Here is a 24,884-nt window from a genome sequence, read left to right on the forward strand (position 1 = left end):
GTTACCTTCTGTGGGTTTTTCCATTCCTGGGCATTGGTGTTTCCATACCAGGCTGTGATGCAACCAGTCAGGATACTCTCCACTGGTGCATCTGCAGGAGGAAACTCCAGTCAAGAGATGCATCAGCTGTCATTCTCCATAAAATGTGACTAGACTGAAGCTGGTAATGACAGCCCATTCATACTGAAAGTCAAGTTCAGTATCATTCAAGCATATACATGTATATAGCTAAATGAAATATCATTCCTCTGGGGCCAAGTTGCAAAACACAGTATATATAGTCACACACAGCACATATACACTCAATGGCCACTTTATTAGGTACACCTGTTCATTAATGCAAATATCTAATCAGCCAATCATGTGGCAGCAACTCCATGCATAAAAGCATGCAGACTTGGTCAAGAGGTTTAGTTTTTGTTCAGACCAAACATCAGAGTGGTGAAGAAATGTCATCTGAGTCACTTTGACTAGCACGGTTTGAGTATCTCAGAAACTGATCTCCCAGGATTTTCATGCACAAATAGTCTCTGCAGTTTACAGAGAATGGCGTGAAAAACAAAAAACATCCAGTGAGTGGCTCTTTTAAAGGCTAAAGTGCCTTGCTAATGTGAAAGGTCAGAGGAGAATGACCAAGCCAGTTCAAGCTGACAGAATGGTGACAGTACCTTTGATAACCGTGTGTTACATGCAGTGGCATGCAGAAGAGCATCTCTGAATGCATATGTTGAGCTTTGAAGTCGATGCACTACAGCCGCTGAAGACCACAGCCATACAGGAGGTACCTAATAAAGTGGCCACTGAGTGAATTTAAAATCAGGGGTATATGTCAAAGAAACAGAAACCATTCCATTTGACGGATGAAGCCAAAAATCAAGGTACAGAGAATGAAGATGAATGGCAAAAAAAGTGACATTAATGTTTTTTCTTTTCCCCATATGGTTACAACATTGAGAAAGAGGACATCTTCATTGAGTAGATGGTCTCAGTTCTGAAATGACCTGTTGGTGGCAGTAGTGAAGGCAGATTACAGTGTAGGATCAAGGTTCAACTTTATTTACCATATACGGTACAAGTATTGGGAATTTGCTGTTAATAATTAGGAAATAGAATTTAAACCAGTGTATAAAAAGTACCTAACAGGGGGTGGGGGTGAATGTCAGGCTCTGGGAAGAGGAATGGTAACACAACCACCCTTACCAACCTCAATCACATCCAAAGTAATACAGTTATCCAAAAATCAAGGATTGGCTGTTTGTGCTGTACAAAATGGCTACTAGGTTTGCTTCTATTTGGCAGTCATTACATTGCAGAGAAAATACTTCACTATGCATTGAGACACAACTTCTACCTCACAGCTGACCTCTGCTGGACAACGAGGGAAAAATGGGTGTTAAAACTTCTGTGTTGCCCTCCAGCGTTCACTGTAACAAAGTATTTGATATTCTTAACATTTCTCCTTAAATAAATGTCAGGGTTTTTTTTTTAGCCATTTGACAACTAATAGCCCCTGATCCCCATGCAAAGGAATCAGTTACCCTATAAAAACATTTTATTTAAAAATTATTGGCCCAAAATTTAATGTTGTGGACCCACAGTACAAATCCAAACTTACTTTCAGATTCCTATAGTGCCAATTATGAAAAAGCCCTTGCTTGTGTAAATACTGTCATACAAAAGACCAGAAAATCTCCCCGTGAAGCAAAAAAGTATATACTTTGACAGCCACTAAGCCAACTGTTCAACTAGCTAAAATGTCTATCAAAATGTCTCTGACATTCAAAAACCATTTAAAGAAAATCAAAATTATTAAAACTTTAAAATACAAAAGCAAATACAAATAAAAACTTTAAAATTAAAGAATTGTTAATTGACTAAAGAGAATTAACTTAAATTACTTCATCAAGTCTGAATTGGCATAGATATTTTAGGTTCAATCTCCATTTACTGTTACATAGCTATAAATGTTATTGTAAAAGATCTGTAATTTAATCATCTGTTGTTCTATTTATTTAGATGTTCAACAATCCCAAAAATAGCTTAATGTGCAGGCTTAAGGAAGCCACAAAATATCAAAAATCAATTTACTTTATAACTTTCACCCCTTTAATCAATTCCAGAACTAAAGAAGTCCCAAATTACATGATATGAATATTACTCTTTATTACAGCTATACATTATTCCTATCAAGACAAAAATTTAAAAGGAATTAAAAATACACATTTTCTGCCACAAAATATTTCACAGGCACATAGTAGGTAAAGCATTGATTATTTTCACATCTATTCAGAGATCTTTGCACAAAAACAACCTCAATGTCAAACAGTTAAAATTGGAATTACATCAATTTAATAAATTACTAGTATCTTTCACATAAATTTTTAAATGTAGAAAATTTTCCTAATCACAAAACCTGAGATACCAGTATGCAGCTCTTAGTAGGTTAAATATTATCTTTAGTTTAATCACAAGCCCAATACATCCAGTGTGTAGACAGCTTTTGAGAATAAATAATTATTAGGAGGTCAATCCATTATTTGAGAATGTTTTAATTATTGATCAATTTTTCAATGTTATTGTTGGGGTTAAGGCTGAAAAATGCTGAAGAAAACTGCCAGACCTGCTGAGCTCCTCCAGCATTTTGTGTGTGCTACCGTTAAGTGCTCTGCTCCCAATTATTATCAAACTATTTATTTGTTGAGATACGGTGCAGAATAGGCTTTTCGATCTGCGCTTTCAGCAACCCACAATTTAACCTTAGCCTAATCACGGGACAATTTACAATGACCAATTAACCTATCAACTGGTTTGCCTTTGGACTGTGGGAGGAAACTGGAGCACTCAGAGGAAACCTACACAGTCACGGGGAGAACATACAAACTCCTTGCAGGCAACGGCGGGAATTGAACCTGGGCTGCCTGTAATGTAAAGTGTTGTGCTGACCACTATGCTACCACATTTGTATTTATCCTAACATAAAAATATTGATCAATAAAGCATCACCATATTATTGAATTGGAGACAGTGATCAATATGACAGATATTCAGTACCATAAGTAGCCCGAGTCAAGTCAGAGAGAATCAGTGCAGTGACCGTGTCACAAGACAGCTCAGCAGGAGAAGTGGATGGAGTTAATGCAATTGCTAAAATTTCATTCAGGATCCATTTCTGAACCCGCACTAACCTTGATGACACACTCACATGTGAAAAACAGTACAGAAACACAAACAGATGGGAACTGAAAATACAGGAAGATGAATTCCAAAGTTACCACGGTCTCAGGTAGAGCATCAGCAACAATAATCCTGTTTCTCAAAACACTTCAATCATCTGCACCTTATCCTCATTTGTGTTGGAAGTTGTGCATTTCATAATTTTGAAAGTTCCACAAATCCCTTTTAAAAGTCTATAGATTGAAGTGCATTTTTGCCCTTAAAATTCTTCCAACTTCCATAAAGATGCAAGGAATTTCAAATCAGCTGCAATACTGTTGTACATTCACATTAACGTTCATCACCGATAAACACACGTTCCAGGGATAAAACTATTAATTCACACTTGTACAAACTGCTGTTTGCAAACCTATTCATGTCCTCCCTGAGTTCGGTATTCAGTAAAGCAACAATGCAGCATTCACAAAGGTCACAGATAAAGGGAATGAAGAAAATTAGTTACAAGGCATCACATGACAAGATTGCCCTCTTCAAAGTAACATGTCTAACATAAAGGCAAACTGAAGTTCATGAAATACCAACACAAATGGGAATTGCAGTTTAGCATTTTATAATTGTTGTCCAACATTTTGTTTACTTGCCAACATTTGGAACAATAGAGACCAGGCAACAATCCAGTGTTAAACTCCTGCGAAAAAAAAGATAACGGGACACAAGCCTCTACTCAGTAGTGTTTACTTATTAAATTAATGTGTATCGATATGGGGGAGGGGAAGCAACTGAAGGACAGTGTGAAGCAACCCATGCATTGGTAATGGAAACTGGTTCACATTAATCACACCAAGTTCGTGAAACAATATGTTAAATCCTCTGCAACTTTCATTATTGTGTTCCAAATATCTGACAATGTTCACTGCTGTCCTGATATATATCCGGCCAGAAACTGAACTACAGCTGTGAAGTCGTCTGTAAATTCTTTGGTTTTTCAGTGTTTCTTTGATGAGACTTTCCTTAAGTCAGTGACTGAAATGTTGAACTCCTTGAACATCTGCAGAAGTATGATCCCAACTGAAACTGTAGTAAATCCACACAGTATTCCAAGGAAGTCTACAAAGCTAATGTCACTCCATTCTTGAAAGAGGATTCCAGATGCTAATATGACTAAAACAGTAAAAAACACATAGTATACAGCACCAAATATAGAGGAATCAAAGTACTGCAATGCCTTATTAATGTAGATAAACTGAAGAAAAATACTGCAACCCAGTGTTACCAGCAGAATAACAAAAAGGCTCAGGGCTCTTTTATTTAACAGGTTTTTGTGAAATGCATCTTGAGCAGCTAAGCCAATGCCTTTACTGCTGGGTACGGTGAAGGTGCCCAGTAATGAACAAATGCCAATATAGACAACAATGTTGGTAGAGCCATGGGAAGGTGCAATCCAGAAGATCAGCAAGACGAGAATCGCCAGAACAACACATACATATCCAAGAAACACTGAAAAGAAAGAAAAACAATTTGAGAATTGTCCAAGTTTTTAAAAAAACTGCTACGTATGCGCGGAACAAAAACGACAATGGAGTAGTATAATTAAAAGTTTTTACTGAATTAATGTTAATAACAGTACACACTGGGCAACTTACAGCTAGTGGGCCATGAACCGGGCCTGCTAAGACGAAAAAAAACCATGCACACTCAAAAGCCTGTGCCCAAAAGAGAGTGTTTTCCGCACATAGGAGGCCCAACCGATTCACTGCGCGATCAACTGGCCGCACGCGCACTTGCTGCATTCTCGCAACAGATCCGATACGATTCAAAAACAACCTTATTTCTCTTCACTCAAGCCCCCAAGACAAACATTTAGTGGGTATCACAGTAAACATTGCTATAGTCTTTAAAATTGGATTACCACATCCGCCACAGGTAAAGGGGAGCAAGTGCTGGGATTGGTGCTCTATAGATCTACAATTTTATTTTCATCTCTGATTCTTTGACTGATGTTGGGGCTTCGATGAATCAGTTACTTTGAATCACACATTATAGCAGCAAGTATTTAAGGTTATTCAGGTCTGGGTTTCTCTCTTTTGCTGGACGACACTGGATCATTCTCACTAGGCAGTAATCAAAATAAATAAAATCCACAAGCACCAAATGGAAAATAGAACATAGAACAGTACAGCACAGCACAGTATGTTGTGCCAACCTACTCAATGATCAATCTAACCTTTCCCTCCTACACAGTCCATAGCTCTCCATTTTTCTAACATCCATGTGCCTATCTATGAGTCTCTTAAATGTGCCTATTGTAACAGCCTCTACACCTACTGGCAGTGCGTTCCAGACACCACCCACTGTGTAAAAAGACCTAGACCTGACATCTCCTCTAAACTTTCCTCCACTCATCTAAAATGCATGCCCTCTGGTATTGGCCATTGCTGCCTGGGGGAAAAGGCACTGGCTGTCTAAGTCTCTTACTCACCTCTATCAAGTCACCTCTCATCCTCCTTTGCTCCAAAGGGGAAAAACCCTAATTGACTCAACCTTTCCTCATAAGATGTGCTCTCTAATCCGGGCAGCATTCTGGAAAATCTCTGAAAAACTCTCTCTAAAGTTTTCACATTCTTCCTATAACAAAATGACCAAAACTGAACACAATACTCGAACTGTGGTCCAACTAGTTACAGGGCTTCAACATTACAGTACCTCATAGCTCTTGAGCATCATCTGCCTTCTCAAGCACCACATCAACTTGCATGGCAACTTTGAGGAACCTGTGGACTTGGACCCCAAGATCACTCTGTCCAACAGCACTGCTGAGAATCCTGCCAGTAACCTTGTACTCTACCTTGAAGTTCGACCTTCCAAAGTGAATCATTTCACCCTGTTCTGGACTAAACTCCATCTGCCACTTCTCTGCCCAGCTCTGTATCCCGACTATATCCTGTTGTAACCTGGGATAATCTTTTACACTATATACAAACCTTCATGCTTTCTGCAAACCTATTAGCCCACTCTTCCTCATACAAGTCATTATAAAAAAAAAATCACAAAAAGTAGGTGTCTCAGTACAGATTCCTGCAGAACACCACTGGTCATTGACCTCTGGACAGAATACACTCCATCTACTACCAACTGGCAAAACCAATTCTGAATCCAAGCAGCCAAGTTTCCAAGGATCCTACGCCTCGTGACTTTCTGGATGGGCCTCCCATGGAGAACCTTGTAAAACGCCTAAAATCCATGAACGCCATATCCACTGCTCTGTCGTCATCAATTTGTTTAGTCACCAACTCAAAAACTCAATTAGGCTCGTGAGTCATGACCCGGCCCCTCACTAAACCATGCAATCTATCCCTTACAAGATTATCCTTCTCGGAATGCTTGTAAATCCTGCCCCTAAGGATCCTCTCCATTAGTTTGCACACCAAACAGTGGTGTAACAGTTAGGTTTGCTGCCTCACAGTCACGATCACTGGTCATATCTCAGGAAATTGAAAGTGGGATGACATGGTGATACTTTAAAAGGATGACAAACACAAACTCAACATCAAATCACTGTCAGGTAATAACTGAATGAATCAGAGATAGATGAAAGATGAGTTGTATAATTACAATCTGGCAAGCAACAGCAGATTTGTATACACCGGGGAAAAGCTCTGAACAGGCAATATTCTTGACTATCACGGGCATGTTAGTTAAATGAATCATGAAAGATGCTTATCACATGGAATAGACACAAGAGATTCTGCAGATGCTGGAAATCTTGAGCAGTAGACACAAAATGCTGGAGGAACACAGCAGGCCAGGCGGCATCTATGGGGGAAGTAAACCTTCCGTCATTTCGGGCTGAGCCCCTTCCTCAGCACCAGATCATTGAGTTCCGATGACGTGTCTTGGCCCTGAACATTTACTGTTTACCCCTATAGCTGTTCCCTCAGCTGCTGAGTTCCTCCAGCATTTCTGTTTATCACGCGGTATACTGGGATTCCAGAAAACCCCCGAGTCATTTGATGATAAGCTTTTAGAGTTAATGGTATATGATTTCAAGGTAAAGTCCAAGCTGAACTAACAAGAGGAGCATTTGATGTCTCTGGGCCTGTACTTGCTAGAGTTTAGAAGAATGGGGGTGGGGGTTTCTCACTGAAACCTATCAAATATTGAAAGCCCTGGATAGAGTGGATGTGGGGAAGATGTTTTCTATAGCTGGTGAGTCTAGGACCAGAAGACACAGCCTCAGAACAGAAGGACATCTATTTAGAACAGATAAGGAGGGATTTCTTGAGACAGAAGGAAGTGAAACCGTAGAATTAATTGCCACAGTTGGCTGTGGAGGCCAAGTCATAGGATACATTTAAAGCAGAGGTTGATAGGTTCTTGATTAGTAAGGGCTTCAAAGGTTTACAGAGAGAAAGCAGGAGAATGGGATTGAGAGGGATAATAAATCAGCCATGATGGAATGGTAGAGCAGACTCGATGGGCCAAGTGGCCTAATTCTGACCTATGTCTTATGGTCTAACCAGCAGCAGTAGATTACAGTTCACAGTGTTATCAGGCATTGGTGGTTACTGAATGAAGCACATCAAAGGCCAGTGTTAGATTTTTTACACATCCACTGTTTCTAATCTGTATTAATAATAACATTTTCTTTTATCTTCATGTTTATAGCACCTTTAATACAACATAGCGCCCCGAGATGTTGGGCAATGCAATTCACAAATTGGAACACACATTCAATTTTACCTGGATCTAGAAGTTTTTCTTCAAGTTGCACCCTTGATGTTATATTGTCTGTTTTTGGAGCATGAATGAGGATTATAATTGACCCTGCACAACTTAGTAAACATCCAAGTTTGCCCAACAAGTTTAACTTCTCTTGCAACATATAGGAAGCCAAGAGTGACCTGGAAAACAGATTAGGATAGCAGAGGTGAGTGCTCATACACAAGCACACTTTAAAAACCTCTGAACGTGCACTCACTTTGACAAAACAAATGACCAGATTCCTGCTCTTCAATCAGTGGATACTTTAATAGGTACACCTGCACACCTGCTCGTTAACACAAATATCTAATCAGCCAATCATGTGGCAGCAACCCAATGCAGAAGAACATGCAGATATGGTCAAGAAGTTCAGTTGTTTTCAGACCCAACACCAGAATGGGGAAGAAAGCATAAACACGCAAAAGTCTGCAGATGCTAGAAATCCAAAGCAACACGTCCAACGTGCCAGAGGAGCTCAGCAGAAAAGGGAACATCTAATATCCTGAAGAAGGGTCTCAGCTTGAAACAGCGATTATCTATTTATTCCCATAGATGCTGCCTGACCTGATGAGTTCTTCCAGCTTTTTGTGTTTGCGATCAAAGTGACTTTGACCATGGAATGATTGCTGGTGCCAGATGGGGAGGTTTGAGAATCTCAGAAAATGCTGATCTCTTGGCATTTTCACACATAATAGTCTCTAGAGTTAACAGAGAATGGTATGAGAAATGAAAAAAACCATCCAGTGAGCAGCAGTTCTCTGGGTAAAAACACCTTCTTAATGAAAGTGGTCAGAGGAGAATGGCCAGATTTGGTTCGAGCAAACAGGAGGGTGACAGTAACTTGAATAACCATGCTTGACAACAGTGGTGTGCTGAAGGGCATCTCTGACTGGACAAGGCATCACACATTGAAGTGGATGGGCTACAGCAGCAGAAATCACAAACCTACACTCAGTGGCCATTTTATTAGATATTGTCATCTGAACCCTTAGTGCCTAGAGTTATTAGATACGATAAATAATAAAGGCATCCGTTAGTCTTGCGAGACCATGGATCTGCGCCTGGAAAGTCTTCACTCTCCAGGGCGCAGGCCTGGGCAAGGTTGTATGGAAGACCAGCAGTTGCCCATGCTGCAAGTCTCCCCTCTCAATGCCACCAATGTTGTCCAAGGGAAGGGCATTAGGACCCATACAGCTTGGCACCAGTGTCGTCGCAGAGCAATGTGTGATTAAGTGCCTTGCTCAAGGACACAACACATTGCCTCGGCTGGGGCTTGAACTCACAACCTTCAGGTTGCTAGTCCAATGCCTTAACCACTTGGTTACGTGCCCACATGTATTAGATATAGGAGGTAATAAAATGGCCACTGAGTGTACTATTGCATTCTCACCAAGTATTTAACATTGGTATTGGTTCACTATGTTACAAGTACCAAAATACAGCTTTCGTCTATGTATTATCCCAGCAAAGACATTTCCCAAATTACTTAGTGTCCGTGGTTCATTGGATTCATACCACGTTACAATGAACTGAATAACTCTGAAATGTTAAACATTTTAAATCAGAAATACTTGATAATTCAGGAATTCCATGTTTGCATTGTCCTTAATGTCGGAGGAGAGTTCAACTGAATCACCTAGCATTTAAAGTTAGAACCAGTCACAGCAGGTATCAGTGCATCAGTGAGATACTGACTTTTCATTTATGAAACAGTTAATGGAACCATAGTGTTTGCAGATTGGTGCTTATTCTGCAGTGATATTACACTACCCCCTTCTTTACCCTGGTCACTTTATGGACATTGAATCAATGTGTATAATCTAATTTATGTATTTATATTTATCGTTCTTTTATTATTGTGTTCTTTATCTTATTGTGATTTTTTGTGCTGCATTGGAGTAACAATTATTTTATTCTGCTCTAAACGTATACTGGAATGACATTAAACAATCTTGAAACCAAAGTTCAAAGTACATTTACTATCAATGCTTGCACACTATACACAACCTTGAAATTTGTATTCTTACATGCAGCCACAAAACACAAAGAAACCCAATAGACCCACACAATAAAGACCGTCAAACACCCAATGTGCAAAAAAAAGAAGTCGTGCAAACAATAAAAGGTAAACAAATAACACTCAAAACTGAAGTTCACGAAAGTGAGTCCACAGCGACGAAGGCAGTTCATCATTACAGCTGGTCCAAGAGCCTGTTAGTTGCAGGCCACAGCTTCGGTACAGCACAGAGACGAGTAAACCTCGCAGACCAGTCCTTGTTGCTCGCCTCCAGCCCCAGTACCCCAACCGTTCCAACCTGGCCCTGCACTTAAATTAGCCAAACAAACATCAGCTCGTTCCGTTGTAACCCCGCAATAGCTTCAATGAAAAACAATCTCCATGCCACACGTCAACATGGATGTACCGTCAAATAAAGAGATTACCCAAATGGTACACCAAGGGCTCCAAGTGGAGTTACCAAAGCGGCAGGGGCAGTGTTGTAGGCCAAGAAGTTCCCGATTTGACCCAGTCCCACTGTAAAAAGGAGAAAAATGGGAAAATATTAATTACTCACGAAACAAATATGTTTAGGCACTCATTTAAAATTACATGCCCAAAAGACTATAATAGGAGGATAGTACAATATCACTGCAGGATGAGCATCAATGTAACCACGGTGGTTTCAATTTCCCAATATTTGATCTGGAACAGGGGTTACTAGGCATTTTTATGCCATGGACCAATACCATTGAGCAAGAGCTCTGGGGATCCCAGGTTGAGAATCCCAGACCCACCTGTATTAAAGACAGCAACCTAGAAAGTAACAGAACACAGAACACTGCAGCACAGTACAGGCCCTTCTGGTCAGGATGTCGTGCCTATCTAGGAGCTTCTTAAATACCCCGAATGTACCTGCCTCTACCACTCTCTGTGTAAAGTCAAATATTAAAGGACATACATTTAAAGTTAGTGAGGGAAAGTTTAAAGGCGATTGAATTGAATTGAATTGAATGATCTTTATTGTCATTATACATAGGTACAATGAAACTCTGGCTTCCTCTCAGGCAATTAAATAAAGTGGTAGATAAAAACAAGACAGTAATAAAAAAACAGTATTATACTTTATAGTCGCCAAACAATTGACACTAGAGCGTACAATCATCATAGCGATATTTGATTCTGCGCTTCCCGCTCCCTGGATTACAAATCGATAGTAAATATTAAAAATTTAAATTATAAATCATAAATAGAAAATAGAAAAATGGAAAGTAAGGTAGTGCAAAAAAACCGAGAGGCAGGTCCGGATATTTGGAGGGTACGGCCCAGATCCGGGTCAGGATCCGTTCAGCAGTCTTATCACGGTTGGAAAGAAGCTGTTCCCAAATCTGGCCATACGAGTCTTCAAGCTCCTGAGCCTTCTCCCGGAGGGAAGAGGGACGAAAAGTGTGTTGGCTGGGTGGGTCGTGTCCTTGATTATCCTGGCAGCACTGCTCCGACAGCGTGCGGTGTAAAGCGAGTCCAAGGACGGAAGATTGGTTTGTGTGATGTGCTGGGCCGTGTTCACCATCTTCTGCAGCTTCTTTCAGTCTTGGACAGGACAACTTCCGTATAACGTTGTGATGCACCCGAGAAGGATGCTTTCTGCGGTGCATCTATAAAAATTAGTGAGGGTTTTAGGGACAGGCCAAATTTCTTTAGTTTTCTCAGGAAGTAAAGGCACTGGTGGGCCTTCTTGGCAGTGGACTCTGCTTGGTTGGACCAAGTCAGGTCATTTGTGATATTGACCCCGAGGAAGTTAAAGCTTTTTGACCTGATCCACTTGCGCACCACCGATGTAAATTGGGTCATGTGGTCCGCTACTCCTTCTGAAGTCAACAACCAATTCCTTCGTCTTGCTGACGTTGAGGGATAGGTTACTGTCTTCGCAATTAAGTATTAAACAGATAAGTAGCAGAAAATGAGTTGCAACAGCACCAGAATACCACAGTAATGCACAAAGTGCCGTTAGCGTCATTGTTCTGTGGGGGTGCTGTGATGGCCTGCTCTGGGAGAGAAGCTTGTGCCTGAGTCTATTTGTTCTGGCTTTGGTGCCCTGCCCTTTCGCTCCAGTAGGTGTCGCTGCTGAGGCCGGCCGTGCGCATGCGTCGGGCTGTCGCGTCCCGATTTCCATGATGGCGGATTGACTTTTGGGTTGAAAGGGAGCCTGTTGATTTTTGCGAATGAGCAATTTTATACGAATATCTAACTCTGAACTTTGCCTGCATTCTGTAAGTTAGCGCATTTTAATTCGAGTTAGCCAAAAAAAGTGCTGCTGTAATGCACCGTTTGCGCTAATTGGAGGTCACAAACAGACAGACAGAGCGTGAGAGTTTTAGTAGTATATAGATGAAGTTCAGGCTGGAAAACACCTGGATTTAATCACTAACCTTTGTTGCACTAAAGTAACCTCTAGGTAATTGGCCAGCTGACAACACAGCCTTTGCTCAAATTGGAAAAGAGCAATTAAAGGCAAACATTTACGAGAAAAGTAAGAATAAAGGGAAAAAGGAAAGAAATAGGAAAGAGGGAAAAAGGAAAGAAATAGGAAAGAAAGAGTAAAAGCTACAACAGAACAATCTTTTTGCAGGATGACTTCACTATCTCTTCCTGAAAACATGCTCAACTTTGCTAGCTTCTCTCATTTCCAACCTCTGAAACTGCAGCAAAAAACCACTCACATAACCTCCATGACTCACACAGTTCCTCCTCTGGTTATGCTTATTCCCATGACAACACGGCTTCAATAACAAGTTACATATGTGTTTTTTTTTTAAAGACTGCAAAATCTCCTAAGACACTTCACTGGAGCGTTTTGATACAAAATTTGATACCACTCATTAACTCTGACATCTACCATCATGAAGTGCTTCCAGAGGCTAGTCACAGCACCCATCAGCTCCAGCCATCCAGACAACCTCGACCTATTGCAGTTCACCTATGCAGTATGTAAGTGGATGCCATCTCCCTGGCCCTACATTCATCTCTGGGGAACCTAGATAGTAAAAAAAAACCTACATCAGACTAATTTTTACTAACTACAGCTCTGCCTTCAATATTATCATTTCAGCCAAACTCATTACTAAACTTCCGACCCTGAAAATTGATTTCCCCTCTGCAACTGGTTTCTTGACATAAGACCATAAGACAAAGGAGCAGAAGTCAGCCATTCGGCCCATTGAGTCTGCTCTGCCATTTTATCATGAGCTGATCCATTCTCCCATTCAGCCCCACTCCCCCTGACATCCTGACCAACAGACAGCAATCAGTAAGGATAGGCAGCAACAGCTCTGCTACTATTACTGGTGCTCCACAAGGCTGCATCCTCAGTCCTCTACTCTACTCCCTGTACACTCATGACTGTGGTCAGATTCTGCTCTAAGCCCATCTACAAGTTAGGAAGTGATTCAAAATTCAAGATCGTTTAATATCATTTACAGTGCACAAATGTAAAGGAGAATTGTTACTCAGAATCCAATGGAGCAGAGAAAGATAAAGAATGCAATAATAATGTTTAAAAACACAATAAATATGCAGTGAATTGGGCCTTTGGTTAATCAGGGCAGCCACTTATTTGGGTAACTTTTAAAGAACAAATATTAATCAAGAAAAGAGCCAGGATTCCCTTTGTTTGAAAAACGATGCCACTTAATTGGGGCAGGAGACTGTTGCCGAACAGTTTCTAGCTAGCATTACTTGTGTGCATTTGTGTGCCCAGTAAGTACAATATCATGGTTCAAGCAAACAGTTTTTAAATAGCATCAGGTGTGTGTGTGCATGTTCAAAAATCATCAATTTTTGTCACTGACTGTTGGTGAGAAATAAACACTAAGACAATTCAGAACTATTTTGCTCTTGTGGTTTCAAGTATTCAGGCTTGGCGATTCCGGAAACAGCCGGGAGTGAAAATGAAATGATTTCACTACTTCAACAGGTTAAAAGCAACAAAGAATTCAAACGGCATTGACAATCAACTTGATTTTTTTTCCATTTCATTCACAATGAAAATGAAGATTTGGGATAAGGTACTTAGGACCCAAAGTACCTTATCCCAAATCTTCATCCTCTGAACTTTGAGACGCTCTATTTGGGGCATGTATTGTTTCTTGAACAGAAGGAAAATATAAAGTTGCTGCAGGCCCTTTTAGCGGCAAGTAAGAAATCAAACACTAGAAAGTGGCTAAATCCAAAACCACCTACGTTGGAAGATTGGCACGAAATTATCTTGGAAATATTCAAAATGGAAAAGTTGACTTACTCCCTGAGAATTCAAAAAGAAAAATTTTATCAAATCTGGAATAAATGGATTGAATATATAACCCCAATGCGAGCAGACTTTAGATGACTCTCCTAATGATTTATACTGCTCTTCTCATCAACACAGTAATATTGCTAACATAAGCACCCCTAGTCTAAATGTTTACTGTTTTTGTTTTTTTTTGGAAAATAGAGAATTAATACAAGTAAAGGAAAAGATTTGGGTAAGGGATAAAAAATGATAAAATTAAGTTAGTAAGTACATAGGGATTGGATAATTATGTTTGGGGGCAGGAGCAAGTATGAACAAGTTAGGATATAAACACCTACAATGGTTGTTACATAGGCTTACATACAACATTTTGGACCAGAAGAAATGTTCCAGAAGAGATGTATGGAAACTATTACTAATCCACTATTATTACTATTTTTCTTAACAATTAATACCATTACTTAGCCTAATAGATTAGAATTTCCACTGTACATAATTATCTAAGTGTCTAATTTCTTTTTATATCATCTCAATGTGTACTTAAGAATGTATAAATAATTATAGTTTTATACATATAAAAAAATGGAAAAGGTTATACATGTGAAAAAAAAACAAACAAAAAAAAAGAAAATGAAGATTTGGAGGATGCAATCATTGACAGCATTGTATGAAGGCAGTCCTTATCTGCACGAGGTGTCTGGGTTGATTTTGTTCATTAGCAGTCAAAAGAATGCAGCAAGATGTATTCCTCAGTTGATGAGTAGTAGGAACTAATACAGTTTTATAGTGTTGCAGTGGTATTGGCGGTGTTCTAATTTGTTCTGTATTTCATTTAAATTCACAATCTGTAGTTCAGTTTGTCTTTTTTATACTTTTTTAACTACTTCCATGAAATTTCTGCTAATTAGGGCAGCCGCTTAATTGAGCTAAAATGTCCAAGTCTCAATGTATCCAATTAATGGGAATCTATTATAAATATACAAAATAGCTTATATTCATAAATTAATTTTATGTCCACTAAGTGACACTAGGTACAAGAGTGTCTGTACATAAAGTGACAGCCAGGCAATGATAAAATAGTGGTAACTGGGAGTGTGTAGGGGTGGAGGTGTTGATCAACCTTACTGCTTGGGGAAAGTAACCATTTTTGAGTCTAGTGGTCCTGGTGTGGATGCTACGTAGCCTCCTCCCTGATGGGATTGGGACAAACAGTCCATGAGCAGGGTGGGTGGGATCCTTCATGATGTTACTGGCTCTTTTCCGTCACCTTTCTGTTCACATGTCCTTGATGGCGGGAACACTTGTACCAGAGATACTTTGGGCAGTTTTGATTGTCCGTTGTAGAGCCTTCCTGTCATGACAGTATAGTTTTTTGTACCCTGCAGTGATGCAGCTTGTTAGGATGCTCTCTATTCTGCATCTGTAGGACGACATGAGTATTGGTTTACATGGTCCAGCTCTCTTCAGCATCCTCAGAAAGTAGAGGCATTGGTGAGCTTTCCTGATTGTGTGGAATGACACCACCATAGTGGGTCGTATCTGAAACAGCAATTGCGTTGGAGGACAGGAAAGCGGTAAGAGGGCCTAGTGACATGACAACAAACTTTCCCTCCACGTCAACAAAAGAGCTGGTCATCAACTTCAGAAAGAAGGAAGGGATGGAAATGGTACATATTTTCTTGTCCATATCAACAGTGTTGAGGTGGACTCTCTCCAATGACAACACATCCTTTCTGAGATATGGGGCTCAAAACTGTTGACAATACTCTGAGCACGTACCACTGGGCTCAAGGACAGTTTCAATCCTGTTGTTACCAGATTCTTGAATGGAACTGCTGTACGATAATTGGACTATTGACCTCAGAAGATCTTGTTGAGATCTTGCACTGCACTTTTTCCATAGATTTTACACTTTGTTCTGCATTTTGTTACTGTTTTACCTCGTTCTACCTCAATGTAATGTAATGATTTTGATCTGTATTCTTTTCTCTGTTTCTTGGTGCATGTGACAATAATAAACAAATAAAATTTGATCCTATGTAGCACAAGGTGATTTTATGACAACAAACAAAAACTTTGTCAAAAAGGTAGAGTTTGAGAAGCATTTTGAAGGAGACAGAAGCAAGAAGGATTAGAAAAAGGAATTTTAGAATATTAGAAAACTAAATAGTTTAGGCTTTGTTGCCAAATGTGGAAGAAACATTTGATTAGAGCAGGGGTTCCCAACCTTTTTTATGCCATGGACCCTTACCATTAACTGAGGGGTCCATGGACCCCACATTGGGAACCCCTGGATTAGATGAATACGCTGATCTCACAGGATATTATGGGCAGGTCAGACCAGAGTTAGAAGTGAAAAAAAAAACAACCATCTTGGAAGTAGGAATGAGCATTTTGAAAATTGATACTTACTTCCTAAAGTTCCAGTCCACCAAATCAATTCTGTTAAATAGGAAGCTCCTGTCAAAAGAACAAAGTTGACATTTTCTTATTTTAACCACAAGGAAAAAAAAATCAGGCTCTGCTGATTTTTGAAGGAAAGTTACATCACAAATTTGGGTCTGCATGTAAGCACTTCTATTCCAAGTACCTCTCCTTTAACACCCGAAAAAGACTGTCAGTAGGCAGGGGGACCATGTGCCTTTGGTCAAGCATTCAGAGTGACCTTAGCAACACTGAGATTTGTTTGAAGGACTGATCTTTTATTTGACATGCTTTCTTACACACACCACTCTCATGTTGGTGATAGAGAAATGCTTGGTCATGTGGGTGCAATTGGGTGGCAAGGGATCATTGGGCTGGAAGGGACTGTTACTGTGCTGTATCTTTAAATAAAAATAAAGCATGCATTAATAGCTCCATTCACATGCATTCCAGCATAGTGTAACCACAACTGTGTTAGACTGTTCCAGAGTGATCAAAAAGCTCAAACTTCCTCAGATGGCTGGTTTGGGGAACTAATTCTAATTCCCCAATTTCAGTATTGCTTCTTTGTCTGTTAAACTTTTAACTTCATGATACATAAAGAAACTACAGGGGAACAATGCCATTTAATAAGGAGACTGTTGCCAAACAGTTTCTAACACCGTCAGTCACGGGCAGTTGTGTCACTGTTAAGAAATGAGACCGTGATTAGAGCAAACAGTTTTTAAATAGCTTCAGTTGCGTGTGTTTGTGTTCAAAAAGCAGTGAATTTTATCACTGAGAGTTGGCGAGAAATAAGCAGCAAGACAATTTCGAACTGTTTTACTCACTGTGGTTTCAAATATTCAGGCTTGATGATGCTGGAAACGGCCATGAGTGAAAATGAAAAGATTTCATTACTTAAGCAATGATGGAACTACAAAAAATTTTAAGATAATGACAACCATCTTGAATGTTACAATGAAAAAATGAAAATTTGGAAGATGGAATTGTTGAAAGCATTGTGTGAAGGCAGTCCATTATTTGCACTAGGTGTCTACGCTAATTTTACTCATATGCAGTCAATCAGAAGAACACAGCAGCATGTTAGTTGTCTGTTGTTTCTGACAGTGATGGCGAAACCTGCGAGGGAGAGTTTTAAAATGGAAAAGCTATTGCACTGGGACAGTTCCACTCTCTCAACCTCTGAAGTCCGGGTCCAAAGGTACAAGTAATCATCACAGACTGGGGTCTTCCTTGGTTGTAGTGGATAACCAAGACTTCGTCCATGCTTTATCATGCCCTTCACTCTCAATAAAATGTTGCAGAACCGCCTTCCTGGATGTTGGACCTCACTTCACATGCTAGGATAGGGTTGGCCCTATTTCACTGGGGTATGAAGCCCACCAGCTAACCTCGCTCACCTGGTTTCGCCCGCCTGTCGAAGTGGTGTACCAGGGCGTGGCCACTGTCACACGCAAACACAACTTTGAAGTTGCTCACGTTGTTTCAGGAGCCCGATGCTCAAAGGGTAGTAATTGCTCCTAAAACCGGTGGTGCGGGACCTATGGCTCATGTACCTCCTTCCTGATGGAAGCAGAAGACAGCATGGCCGAGGATGTGGGGGTCCTTGATGACGGATGCTGCTTTCATGTGGCAGCTGTGCCCAACGGTGAAGACTCTGCTTATCTGCTGCTTTTTGTCGTGCAACATTCCTGGTCCTGATACGTTCAACCTACATCACATCAACAGCACCTTTCAATCTCACTGTGTTCCCGCTACACTAATAAACGACTGTTAGTGTCCACTTGCAATAAGCAGCTAATCCACAAGTAATGAGGCAAACACGGTGGTTACTGTTACACTTTGTAACTCCAAACATAAAACTCACTGAAAGCAAAAAAGACAGGAGTCCAGGAGAACGTGTCTTAGTTTCATCATCAGCAAGTACCCTGTGAAGCACCCAGTCTAAACTGGTCACAACAAGTTATCTACTGCTTAACCTAATGAGATAGTTCTCAAATTAACCAATGCTTGCTCAAAAACAGTTATTAAATGCCTAGTACAAATGTGTTCTTTTCCAAGGACTGTCATCTTGTTGTGAGGCTCGTGAGTTTCTGAGATCCGAGAGCAATGCCGTCTGGAGTGTGGACATCTGGTGATTAGCGCCTGGTAGTTAAGGTCAAGGTCAAGGGGGAGGTTCCAGAGAAAGAGTGATCTAATCAAGACCTCAAAGGTGGAGTTGGCGGAAGATGAAGGCACATCACAATGGCGGTGAAGGTGAAGGAAGGCTGCAGCACTGAAGTATCCCCAGTCGTCTTTCATTCCATGCCACAGGATCCTGACCCCAATCTGTCAAGGACCATGTGGTGGCTGCCTATACATCTGCCTACCCGCATTAAACAAAGTCCCTACAGCCAATCTCCATCAAGGGAATAATCCTTTATGAAAACATCATGCTCGACTAGAGTGATCTACTATAAATGAGATTATTATACACCCTACTCAAAAATGCATAATGTTGCATTTCTCCCTTTGGTAAAGAGTTCAAAGAATTGCAAGGTCTTGCAGAGTATTGAGAAACAGACAAACTATAGTGGATAAGTACAAGGACCCCCGAAAGCAGATGGTGTATTGGGTACTTGTCCTCATTTCTAGAACCTGAGAGTTTGCTCCACTATTCAATCATGGCTGATATATTATCTCTCTCAATCTCCTTCACCTGCCTTCTCCCCAGAACCTTTCACGCCCTTACTAATCAAGAATCTATCAACCTCCACTTTAAACATATCTGATGACTTGGCCTCCATGGTTGTCTGTGGTAATGAATTCCACAGATTCACCACCCTCTGGCTGAAGAAATTCCTCATCTCTGTTCTAAAGGGATGTCCTTCAATTCTGAGGATGTACATCTTGGTCCTAGACTCGCCTACTGTAGGAAATGTCCTCTCCATGTCCACTGTATCGAGGCCTTCCAATATTCGATAGGTTTCAATGAGATCCCCCCTCATTCTTCTAAATTCCAGTGAGTAAAGGCCCAGAGCCATCAAGTGCTCCTCATACCTTAACCCTTTCATTTTTGGGATAATGCTCACGAATTTTTCTGGGCTCTCCAATGCACTGGATCACAGGATTGAACACGGAATTCCTGGTGCATAGGGTAATCCAGAGCTGGAGTACTGTGTGCATTTCTGGACACCACACTATAGGAAGGAGATAATTTCATTAAAGAAGGTGAAGGGGATGTTTTGAGGAGTTACAAGTTTCAGTTTTGAGGAGCGACTAAATTTTTTTCCTTTGGATGGTGGAGACCAAGAGTTAAACTGATAGAGGCATGCAAAAATCTGTATTTGGTATAGAAATGGAGCAGAGATGTTGTGCAATTATGTTATTTCTATCGTGCTGTGACCGGAACTGCACAGAGTACACCAGCTGTGGATTATCCTATATGATATTGCACCATACATTCCTGTTAATATTCTGTGCTCCAGCTAATGAAGGCAATATCCAATATGCCTTCCCAACCAACTCTTCCACTTGTCCAGCCACCTTCAGGGATATTTGGACCTGTCCATTAGGGTCTGTTTGTTTCTCACAGCACAGGTATTTAAACTAAGGGCACAGATTTAAAGTAAAAGTAGAAGGTTTAGAAGGGAAAAGAGAGGTCAGAGCGAAGATGAAATCCGATACATATCATCCAGGAGGTTGCAGCCAGCAGAGATTCTCAACATGTTAAGATGATCAAGAAGAGGGGTTTCCAACCTTTTCCTACCCTTAACGAGGGGTCCGGGGACCCCAGATTGGGAACTCTTGATCTAAACAAACACCCGCGTCACCAAAACGGAGAATGCTGCAAGCCAAGTGCCAGGAAATGAGATTGGCATGGATGTACACTCCATTTTTGACATGGACTTGGTGGGCCAAAGGACCTGTTTTTACACTGCATGATTCCACAGCTCATGATCTTGCATCTCCAGCTGCAAAATATTGTTGATCTGAAATCCCAAACATTTAAAGCCTTTTACCAACCTTTAAAATCACAGAACAGTAAATTTAAAAAAAAATCAACCATAAGATGTTGGAACAGAATTAAGGCATTCAGCCCATCGATCCTGCTCTGCCATTTGAGCATGGTTGATTTATTATCCCTCTCAACCTCATTCTCCTGCCTTCTCCCTGTAATCTTTAACACCTTACTAAACAAGAACCTACCAACCTCAGCTTTAAATATACTCAATGACTTAGCCATCTGCGGCAATGAATTCCAAAGATTCACCACTCTCTGGCTACAGAAATTCCTCCTCATCTCTGTTCTTCTGAGGCTGCAGCCTCTGGTCTTAGACTCTACAACTATTGGAAACATCCTCACCATATACACTCTTATTGAGGCCTTTCAATAAGACCACAAGATACAGCAGCAGAATTAGGCCATTTGGCCCATCGAGTCCGTTTCATCATGGCTGATCCATTTCCCTGTCAGCCTCAGTCTCCTGCCTTCTCCCCATATCCCTTCATGCCTTGACTAATCAAGAATCTTTCAACTTCTACCTTATATATACAAAATATACGCCACAGCCACCTGTGGCAACAAATTCCACAGATTCACCACTCTCTGGCTAAAGAAATTCCTCCTCATCTTCATTCATTTTCAACCTCTTACTGCCACGGGTGGAAGTTCCCACTTGCTTCAAAAAGGCAACAATTTACCAGTGCCTAAGAAGAATAATGTGGGCTGCCTAAATGACGATCACCCTGTAGCACTCACATTGACAGTGATGAAATGCTTTTGAGAGGTTGGTCATGACTAGACTGAACTCCTGCCTCAGCAAGGACCTGGACCCATTGCAATTTGCCTGTTGTCACAATAGGTCAATGGCAGACACAATCTCAATGGCACACATGGCTTTAGATCACCTGGACAACACAAACACCTATATCAGACGGCTGTTCACCGACTGTAGCTCAGCATTTAAAGCTATCATTCCAACAATCCTGATTGAGAAGTTGCAGAACCTGGGCCTCTGTACTTCCCTCTGCAACTGGATCCTTCACTTCCTAACTGGAAAAACACAATCTGTGTGGACTGGTGATAACATATCCTCCTTGCTGATGATCAACACTGGTGCACCTCAGGGGTGTATGCTTAGCCCACTGCTCTACTCTCTCTATACCCATGACTGTGTGGCTAGGCATAGCTCAAATACCATCTATAAATTTGCTGATGATACAACCATTGTTGGTAGAATCTTAGGTGGTCATGAGAGGGCGTACAGGAGTGAGATATGCCAACTAGTGGAGTGGTGCCACAGCAACAATCTGGCACTCAACGTCAGTAAGGCGAAAGAGCTGAATGTGGACTTCAGGAAGGGTAAGACGAAGGAACCCATACTGATCCTCAGAGGGATCAGAAGTGGAGAGGGTGAGCAGCTTCAAGTTCCTGGGTGTCAAGATCTCGGAGGCTCTAACCTGATCCCAATATATCGACACAATTATAAAGGAGGCAAGACAGCAGCTATACTTCATTAGGAGTTTGAAGAGATTTGGCATGTCAACCAATACACTCAAAAACTTCTATAGTTATACTGTGGAGAGCATTCTGGCAGGCTGCATCACTGTCTGGTATGGAGGGGCTACTGCACAGGACCGAAAGAAGTTGCGGAGGGTTGTAAGTCTAGTCAGCTCCATTTTGGGTACCAGCCTACAAAGTACCCAGGACATCTTCAGGGAGCGGAGTCTCAGAAAGGCAGCGTCCATTATTAAGGACTTCCAGCACCCAGGGCATGCCCTTTTCTCACCGTTACCATCAGGTAGGAAGTACAGAAGCCTGAAGGCACACACTCAGCGATTCAGCAACAGCTTCTTCCCCTCTGCCATCCGATTCCTAAATGGATAGTGAACCCTTGGACACTACCTCACATTTTAAAATACATAGTATTTCTGTTTTTTGCATGTTTTTTAATCTATTCAATATACACATACGGTAATTTATTATTTTTTTCTCTTCTATATTTTGTATTGCATTGAACTGCTGCTAAGTTAACAAATTGCATGTCATATGCCATTGATAATAAATTTGATTCTGATTCTAGATGGATGTCGCTGTGTCCTTTGGTCCTAGACTCCCCCACCATAGGAAACATCCTCTCTACATCCACTCTATGGAAGCCTTTCACCATTCCATAGGTTTCAATGATATCATCCTCATTTTTCTGAATTCCAGTGAGTACAGGTCCACAGCCAACAAACACTCCTCAGGTGATAAAATAATATTTGGTAGTTTTCATATACCTGGCAAGTGTCAACCCATTAAAATGAAGTAATTTCACTTTTTGTGTTAAACCAGCTCCTTCTCAGTAAAACCAATGGGTGACTGTTTTAACTAAAACATAATGATTTGAAAATATAAGCAACACATATCAAAGTTGCTGGTGAATGCAGCAGGCCAGGCAGCATCTCTAGGAAGAGGTGCAGTCGACTCAGGCCGAGACCCTTCGTCAGGAATAACTGAAGAAAGCGATACTGCCTGGCCTGCTGCATTCACCAGCAACTTTGATGTGTGTTGCTTGAATTTTCAGCATCTGCAGAATTCCTCGTGTTTGCGTGATTTGAAAATATTATGTCTTAAGTGTTATAACCCATCGTTTCAATATTAAAAAGGTTTACAATTAAAAGCAAAGTCTGTAGCAAAGGCAAGACCAATTTCTTGTTGATATAACATTTCACATTTCCATTTTAAAATTAGCAGAGATTGCTTAAGAATGGGTGGGGATGTTTTTGGCACATAATCAGGTAAAAAATAATGCATTCAGTACTGTCATTTTGATACCTACACAATGCAGCATTATTATAGCGCATTTCCGCCAGTGCGAAAGGGCAGGGCAGATAGCCCAGGCAACTGAATTCTTTTTAGCAGTCGGTTTTGGTGCAGTAACATCGACAACACTGACCATTCTAGAATAAAGCACGGTTTAATTTGGGGAATTCACTTTTTTTTTGTTGGTGAGGGGACGTGTCTACACACCTCTGCTCTCAGCACGAAGGATGCCTTTCCTCTGCAAAACGAAAGTGGAGCCGTTCACGAAGCTGGACAGCACGGCGATGGCAAGCCCCGTGCAGGCAGCTGCATTCTGCTCCATCTGGGACAAGTATCGATACAGAGAGCCACTCCTAGGTCAAGCCAGCCAACATCCAACGGGCACTCTCAATTCCCACCCTATTAAAGGCCAGCTGGCGTAGAGCAGTTTTAATAACGTTAAATGCGTTTAAATTTCAACCTGTTAGAAATATTAATCATCAGGATTTTTTCACCAGGAGCAACCACTTCCGCATCCTGCCTCCCTTTCTGCGCACGCGCCGTAGAAAAATGTACAATTAATTACGGAGAGTGTTTCTAAGAGATTCTTCGCCTTATAAGCACTGCCTCGCCGTGCTACAAGTACCAGGGAGCAAATTTTGATGTTGATTTTGCCAATAAATATTTTACGCTAGGATAATCAATAATCAGATTTGCCTCACTTCTTTTTAAATGAAAAAATATGACATTGGGGTTAACTCACTTTGACAACAGAAAATGACACGGCACACTCTTGCAAGTTGTGACCAATGGGAAGTGTTTTCCCAAGGGAACAAGAGAAGCCGTATTACTAATTAGTTCTCTAATCTTTTAAAAATCTGAGGTTGGACAAACCTGTCTTGAGTTTTGGAGGTTTAAGGGGAGACCTGATAAAAGTTAATAAAATCATGTCTTTTTCACAGTGTGGAAATATTGCAATTTTTAATATATCAAAATAAACTTTATTAGAGTTATTGAGATGCACAGCATAGGAATAAACTCTTCGGCCCATCTAGTCCATACTGTAAACATTTAAACTGTCCACTACCATTGACCTGCACCAGCATCAAAGCACTACCATCCATGTACCTATCCAGACTTCTCTTAAATGTTAAAATCGAGCTCCCATGCACCACTTGTGCTGGCAGCTCATTCCACACTCTCATGACCCTCTGAGTGAAGAAGTTTCCCCATATGTTCCCCTTAAACTTTACACCTTTCACCCTTAACCCATGACCTCTGGTTGTCATCCCAACCAAGCTAAGTGGAAAGAGCCTGCTTGCATTTACCCTATCTATACACCCTTCATAATTTTTTATACCTCCACCAAATCTCTCCTCAGTCTTCTATGTTCTCAGGAATAAAGTCCTAACATATTCAATCTTTCCTTATAGCTCAGGTCCTCCAGATCCGGCAACATCCTTGTAAAT

General features: G+C 40.8%; 1 protein-coding gene across 2 annotated transcripts; it reads right to left on the minus strand.

Moving 5' to 3' along the window:
* Positions 1 to 1,994: 1,994 nt before the first annotated feature.
* Positions 1,995 to 23,947, minus strand: nipa1 (NIPA magnesium transporter 1). Of its 2 annotated transcripts, none has more exons than XM_072262721.1 (5): positions 23,644 to 23,947; positions 16,632 to 16,679; positions 10,378 to 10,468; positions 7,915 to 8,075; positions 1,995 to 4,671 (listed from the first exon to the last, which is right to left on the minus strand). In XM_072262721.1, the coding sequence occupies exons 1-5, from the start codon at positions 23,756 to 23,758 to the stop codon at positions 4,160 to 4,162; spliced, it is 927 nt and encodes a 308-aa protein (XP_072118822.1). In that variant the 5' UTR covers positions 23,759 to 23,947; the 3' UTR covers positions 1,995 to 4,159. The 2 variants fall into 2 exon arrangements, with proteins under 2 accessions (XP_072118822.1, XP_072118823.1); XM_072262722.1 differs by lacking the exon at positions 23,644 to 23,947 and adding an exon at positions 23,453 to 23,628.
* Between the last annotated feature and the right edge of the window lie 937 nt (positions 23,948 to 24,884).

Source organism: Mobula birostris, chromosome 7 (assembly GCF_030028105.1).
Source record: "Mobula birostris isolate sMobBir1 chromosome 7, sMobBir1.hap1, whole genome shotgun sequence".
Classification (NCBI taxonomy): Eukaryota; Metazoa; Chordata; class Chondrichthyes; order Myliobatiformes; family Myliobatidae; genus Mobula; species Mobula birostris.

What these genes read in the sequence shown, in the direction of transcription:
- nipa1 (XM_072262721.1), bottom strand. Translation starts at nt 23,758, where the DNA reads ATGGAGCAGAATGCAGCTGCCTGCACGGGGCTTGCCATCGCCGTGCTG. An exon ending in CCTTCGTGCTGAGAGCAGAG is followed by an intron (nt 16,680 to 23,643) that starts GTGTGTAGACAC and finishes TTCTTTTGACAG; the next exon opens with GAGCTTCCTATTTAACAGAA. An exon ending in GCCCTTGGTGTACCATTTGG is followed by an intron (nt 8,076 to 10,377) that starts GTAATCTCTTTA and finishes TCTGTTTTCCAG; the next exon opens with GTCACTCTTGGCTTCCTATA.